Raw genomic sequence first — 7,311 nt, 5'->3', positions numbered from 1 at the left:
AGATTAAATCATTATATAATTTAATATATATTGATAGTGTAATGATTTTTTATACAGTCTGTGTAGTTCATTAACCTATTATAATATATATATATATATATATATATATATATATATATATATAGATAGATATATTGTGTGTGTGTGTGCAATTTTTTATTCGATTATCATTGTCATAAAAATCTACTTGCAATTACAATAACCATAGAAATCTACTTGCACTTTTACTTTATAAATATTGTGCAAATATATTTTGCACCGTTAGTATATGAAACTTAACTAATTGGAGATTAGATTAAAATATCATCACCTAAACTAGAGACTAATTAATGACGTTGCATAGATATGCTTAAAGCTCCAATCATTCTGCAGCAAATGTTACTTATGGCTTGTTCAATTTGTGGTCCTATGTCTGCATTTAATTAACAAAGTTAAAATAAGTCTTAGTTTTCTAGCTATTTACGTAACAAACCATGTATAGTTTGTGGTCCATGAACATTCTCGTGCAATGCTGAAATAACACATATATAATCCTCAAATCAAATGTGGTTAAATTAGCATATTTAGAAGTAATCAAACAATAATAATAGATTTTTAAACTGGTAATATATACCAATGATTTTATTTGTACTAATGCCATGGAACCAAAACATAGAAAAGAGAGTCTCTTGATCTGTAACAAATGACTCCTTTGACACTTCACACATGTTGTTTGGATAATGTTACGATAAAATTTCATCAAATAAGTGTTTTTTGACACGTAGGGTTGAGTTTCAAATAGCACGAGAAGTTGGAAAGTCACTGGACAGAAGGTTATGTGTAAAAATGTAGTATTATACCGCGTTTTATTTTAACGGCGAAAATTCCGTCAAAGTTAAGCACAGTATAATACAGTGTTTTAGGTAAAAAAGTAAGTTTTTTTTAAAGTTGCAAAAACGTATTTTGAGTCCAAAAACTTATCATTTTGGTTTCGGACTCTGCAAAAGACTTGGTAAGAAATAATCATTTGACTCTTCAAATAGTAGATATGTCACAAAAGTGGAACAAAGTACTAAATAGAAAATTTTATTTTGTGTTTCATACAACTGACATTAGTTGTATAAGGTAATTTTTTTGTCTCACAGTTTTGTGGACCCAGATTTCTGTGGATCCAGAAATATAAGATTGTAGTCCATAAATTTGTGAGACAAAAAGGAGTTTCATGACTAGTGTAAATTGTACGAGACACAAAATAAAACTTCTCCAACTAAATAATGAATAATTGACACTTTCTCTTTTAGATGTCGGAAGACATTTTCTCGGCGCTATTCTGACAAATTCTCAGCCGCAGCCTACTTTCTAGTTTCAATTTCCGCATAAAAAGAACGTGATGGAATTAAGAATGAAGTGAAGCAAATTTCCTCCCTCGTGTCATTTTCATTCCACAGATATAAATAGAGCCTTTTATCCCTCAAAATCAATCAAACCTCATTCACACTCTCGTTTAGCTCCCTGTCTTCCTTTTGCCTGCCAAAAAAGATGTTTCTTTCCCTCTTACTTTCGTTCATTTTAGGGTTTCTTTCCTTCTCTTTTTTATCTTTCTCCAAAAAACTTCATCTCAAATTCCGAAGAATCACTCCCATATATGGCCCTTCCTCTTACCCAATCCTTGGCTGTCTTATTTCCTTTTACAAAAATCGTCACCGTCTATTGGATTGGTACACTGAACTTTTGTCTGAGTCACCCACACAAACCATTCTAGTTCAACGCTTTGGCGCCCCTCGAACTATAATCACAGCCAATGCAACTAACGTTGAGCACATTCTCAAAACGAAATTTACTAATTATCCAAAAGGCCAGCCATTTACAGAGATATTAGGCGATTTTCTCGGTATGGGGATCTTCAACGTAGACGGCGAGCGATGGAACACGCAGCGCAAATTGGCTAGCCACGAGTTCAGCACAAAGTCATTGAGGGAATTCGTGGTCAAAACTCTAGAAGAAGTAGTTGAGACGAGACTGATTCCATTGCTTGACCAAGCTGCAAAATCTAACAAAGTTGTGGACTTGCAAGACGTGCTTAGGCGTTTTGCATTCGACACTATTTGCAAGGTGTCGCTCGGTACTGACCCACATTGCTTGGACGATCTTTCGCACGTGCCAATTCTGGTTGAAGCGTTTGACAACGCTTCACAAGCGTGTGCCATGCGTGGGATGGCGCCTATATACGCGGTCTGGAAAACCAAGAGAGCGCTCAATTTAGGATCAGAGAAGAAGCTGAAAGAAAACGTGAAACGAGTTCACTGTTGTATTAACGAGATCATAGAGAAAAAGAAACAAAAGATCAGTGAAAATGGGGATCACAAAAACATGGATCTTCTCTCTAGATTATTAATTGCTGGCCACGAAGATGAGGTGGTAAGAGATATGGTCATAAGTTTTCTAATGGCCGGAAGAGATACAACTTCTTCAGCCTTGACTTGGCTTTTTTGGCTAACCACCAAACATCACGACGTCAAAAACGAAATGATCAATGAAATAACTTCGATCAACAATGGCGATAAGGCACTCGAATTCGACGACTTGAAAGAGATGAAGTATTTACAAGCATGCTTGAATGAATCAATGAGGCTTTATCCGCCGGTGGCTTGGGACTCAAAGCATGCGGCTAAAGATGACATTCTACCCGACGGTACAAGAGTTCAAAAAGGGAATAGAGTTACTTATTTCCAGTACGGAATGGGTAGAATGGAGGAGATATGGGGAAAAGACAGACTTGAATTTAAACCGGATCGTTGGTTGGATGAAAAGGGAGTGTCGAAAAGTGTTTGTCCCTATAAGTTTCCAGTGTTTCAAGCAGGTCCAAGGGTGTGTTTGGGAAAAGAAATGGCATTCACACAGATGAAGTATGTGTTGGCTTCAGTACTAAGGCGGTTCGAGATTAAACCGGTGAATGTAGATAAGCCGGTTTTTGTGCCTCTTTTAACCGCACACATGGCTGGTGGTTTCAATGTGCGAATTTATCACCGTGGCAGCGGATGAAATGTAAAAATTTTACAGTGATCTATTAGTATTTGCTGCACGCTTATTGACAATGAAAAATATAAACGGTACATATGATATATAGCTTGAAGCTTATTGCGTGTTGTGAATATTTTTTCGAAGGTAAATAGGAATGGATAAAATCTTATCAGTAAATCTGACACGTCTTATATACACTCTTATCATTATATGATAATTAATTAATACACATTTCCAACTTAATCTATAATTACAAGAAAAAAATTATATAACTAATATTGTATACAGCCAAAATTGGGAAGTTCAACTTTGGGGCTACTGTGGCATTCCACGCCCGATCTCAAGAAGCTCGAAGCAGAATTTAAAGTGTGACATGTTAGGGATATAGTAAATATGCCCTAGATTCAATATTATATTTGATGATTTGAACTTATTTTTGTGAACGTTATTTGATATAAAATATATATGGCATTTGATATTCTTTTATCATTGTTATTAATTGCTTGATTAATTTGATAAGGTCCTTGATTAAATTTTGAGACTTGACATTGTGATGGAGATCATGATAATGAGAGTGAAGTTTCTTATAATTTAATCTAAATTTGTTCTTGATCGTAGGATTATTAATTTGGACATTAGTAATCCGATTAGATCAATATTTATGTGATCGTCTTTATGGGATAAAGATTAGTTGATCTCATTAACTAAATTACATAGATAGATGATGCATATAGAGATATGATCATTGAACCGACTCATTGGATAATTCCTAATGGTTAGAATTACCATAAACTGTCAATAGGATATTCTCTTGAAGAATGTGATGTAAAAGTTTCCTTTGACCTGAGATCGTCATAGTAATTGACAAGTTATTTATTGTGCTTTGATACCAGACACTTATGACCCTAGGGAGATAGTTGAAAGGATATTGGGTATGATTAAATGCTTGTAGAATTAGTGATTGATCAAGATGAAATATGTCAACTCTTGGTAATGAGTTTAAGCTCCATGTTGTCGTGAATTATAAACGACCAAATTAAGACCTTGGCCAGGGCAATTGATGGAAAGAAGAAATGAGTTCTTAGGTCATTCAATGGTCGATTATATATGACATGAGCACATAGTTGGTCGCCTATTAGGATTTGACAGTTGAACCATATCCTAGGGTGATCCAGAGCTATAAAGACAGAAGGAATTACTACATTATTCTTCTACTGGTTCTTGAGAGTAAATTGTATACTTCATTCTATTCGGTCGTTAGTGTTGCTAGATGCCACCCTTGATTAGTATATTGATGTGATCAATTTACTACCGGCTTAGTATTGAACCTATGGGGTCGCACACTAACGAGTATTTTGATCTTTGCTAAAGAATTAATTACTTTAGTATTTGATAATTAAATTAATGAATTTAATTAGACAAATAAATAAATTATTAGTCCAAATTAAATATTATTATATTCTTTGCTGGCACAGAAGATATAATTAATATTGTGAACAAATTGAAGTTTTCTATTTGGAATAGAAAATTAAATACATCTCTTAATTGAAATATATATGTGATATATATTAAGTACTCGTTGTTAATATTAATATATAAAGGTTGTATATTTAATATTAATTTATTCTTACCAATTTGGAATTGGAATTGTAAAGTGCTTAAATGACGTATATGTTAAATCCAATGTTGAATTGGATTGGCATGAATCGGGATGTCGGCAGCTTCAATCCAATTGGAATTAATATAATATTTTAATAAGAAAATATTTGAGAATTGGACTTGCAAAATAAGTCACGGCCTTTTAGACTTTTCTTAACCTATTGGAAAAGGATTACTTGAGGTGATATATAAATATCACCATATACGTGCCGAGATATAATGCATCTACGAACCGCACAATCGTGAGAGATATTTTGACAAGAAAAATTATTTTCTTGTCCTATTACTGTTGTGCTGAAGTTTTTGAGAAAAAATTCAGCACAAGTTTTTTATTCAATTTGTTCGCGAGTTTCATTAATCAAAGAGTTGATAGCAAGGATCAGTCTCGGTGTGGATACGCATAAAGTCTTCGCACTATCGAAGAAATTTTGAAACGAGAGTCTCTTTACCAGGTACGTCTTAGATCCGATCTTTGGCATGTAAATAAATTTTAAACATGAAAAGATCTTCCTAGGATTGTTATTGTCGTCCGCTGCGTGTTACGAACACCTATATGCAATCCTACAGTGGTATCAGAGTCGTGGTTTATTGTGTCTAAAATTTATTTACGAAATATTTTAATATTATATTTGAAGAGTTCAAACCATAATACATGTGTCTTGTGCAATAGTCAAATCGTTTGAATGTTGATATTATTTTATTGTGAATAAAATATGTATTCATATAACTATTGAGATAGTTCATAAATTGAATTTGAAATTTTGTATTAGATACGACGGGAATCTATAATAGGTTACATGATTCTATTGTTATTAGTTCATGAAATGTTAATTGATAATGATATTCTGGTGTCACACCTCCTTTTCCGCCCCCGCGAGGGGTGAAAGAGTTTTTCCAATTAAAGGACAATCGAAACGGGATTTGTTTATTTATTACAGAGTCGCCACTTGGGAGATTTAGGGTGTCCCAAGTCACCAATTTAATCCCGAATCGAGGAAAAAAATGACTCTGTTTAACAGTCTGCGAACCAGAAATCCGGATAAGGAATTTTGTTAACCCGGGAGAAGGTGTTAGGCATTCCCGAGTTCCGTGGTTCTAGCACGGTCGCTCAACTGTTGCATTTAGCTATTATCTGATTTTTACATGAATAACCTATGTGTTGATTCTACTTTTTATTGCTTTTACATATACATATTTATTCGAGAGAGTGAACGCCGTTTAAAGTATGTTTTCGGATTGCGCCGCATCAAATGAACCCGTAATCTTAGGCACACTCTATTCAACGTCTTAGGATTTGGATTCGGACCGCATAAAATGCCCACCCATATTTAGGAATGTAATTTACTAAAGTCGCGCCTAAAGATTCTAGCGCATTATTATCTTTTGGGAGGGCCGTGAAATTCGCTAAACGGCCCTTCCCGACTTCTAAAAAATTTCTTAAACCTTTACTGAGGGTCCTGCAATTTTTATTATTTTTTTTGTTTTTATTTGACGAAGCTCGTCTCATTTATTTATTTATTTATTTTTTAAAAGGAAAGTAACTACATTTCTATTTTTATTTGTCTCTAAATAAAGAAAATCCTGGTTAATTACATGCTAAAAAAATCGTAACTTATTTAATTAATAGATTACAACAGATGCTAACGAAAATTATACTTGAACTTGTAAAAATGGAAAATTGTTTCGCGCCTTATTTCATAAGCTAATATTACTAAAAATGGAATTATGTATATAAAAAAACGTACAAGATTGACTAACGTTACTACAATTAGCCATTTTTAACTGTGGTGAGGTTAACTAAATGATCAAAGCTATAGACTAATTCATTAACCCTAATGGATTCGCAATTTAACTATACTTTATTGAAACTACTCTACATTAGTGTAAGTATACTTAATTATTAATACATAAAATTATCGACTACGACCTTTATTTATTTATTTATTTATTTACTTTTATTATTATTATTGGAGCTATAATGTTGACACTACCCAACCACCTTACATTTACATTTTTATCAAGTCCACAATCTATCTATGTGAGATTATTTGTAACATGAATTAATGCCAATACTGATGAGAGTATAATCACTTAAGAGGACTAATGGAAATTAGTTTTAACCATCTAAACGAAATACTAATTGGGTTTTGACTAAGTACTCTATCTCATTTATGGACTACTTGAATATATGCATGGAAACAAACAACTAACTAGAGATATGCTACTTATCATGATTTACCCCATTAATCTAATAAAATTGAAAGGTTCATGTTATATCAGCGCATGACCATTTATACGATTCCTTCTCTTTTCAGTCCAATTATACAAAAAAAAAAATTAAAACAGTTCACAAAGAAAAAACTAAATAGACCAGATTGTCTACTATCTACTTTATTGAAGCGGTTGGATTTTATTGCTGCATTTCAACTTCAAAGCTTTATCACTACAAGATTCGAATGTGTACCTGGAATTCGAATTACAAATAGAGAAAAGAGGTCAGGAGCAACAATGTACAGCAGTAGCACAGCAACAGAATCCCACAGCAAATAACAGCAACAAAAACCAGCAATAACCAATGTAACAATGGTCAGAACCAAACTGAAAAACCCCGGAAAGCCTGACTGAAAATCAGTAGCACTAAACGCAATCCAA

General features: G+C 33.4%; 1 protein-coding gene across 1 annotated transcript; it reads left to right on the top strand.

The window, feature by feature from the left end:
- The first annotated feature begins 1,480 nt into the window (after positions 1-1,480).
- On the top strand, positions 1,481-3,115 carry LOC104241490 (cytochrome P450 94B3-like). Its single transcript, XM_009796429.2, has one exon. The coding sequence runs from the start codon at positions 1,519-1,521 to the stop codon at positions 3,019-3,021; it is 1,503 nt and encodes a 500-aa protein (XP_009794731.2). The 5' UTR covers positions 1,481-1,518; the 3' UTR covers positions 3,022-3,115.
- Positions 3,116-7,311: the final 4,196 nt, after the last annotated feature.

Source organism: Nicotiana sylvestris, chromosome 3 (genome assembly GCF_000393655.2).
Source record: "Nicotiana sylvestris chromosome 3, ASM39365v2, whole genome shotgun sequence".
NCBI classification, from domain to species: Eukaryota; Viridiplantae; Streptophyta; class Magnoliopsida; order Solanales; family Solanaceae; genus Nicotiana; species Nicotiana sylvestris.
This window is presented reverse-complemented; position numbering and strand designations above follow the sequence as displayed.

Coding starts and splice junctions, on each gene's coding strand:
- LOC104241490 (XM_009796429.2), top strand. CDS start 1,519: ATGTTTCTTTCCCTCTTACTTTCGTTCATTTTAGGGTTTCTTTCCTTC.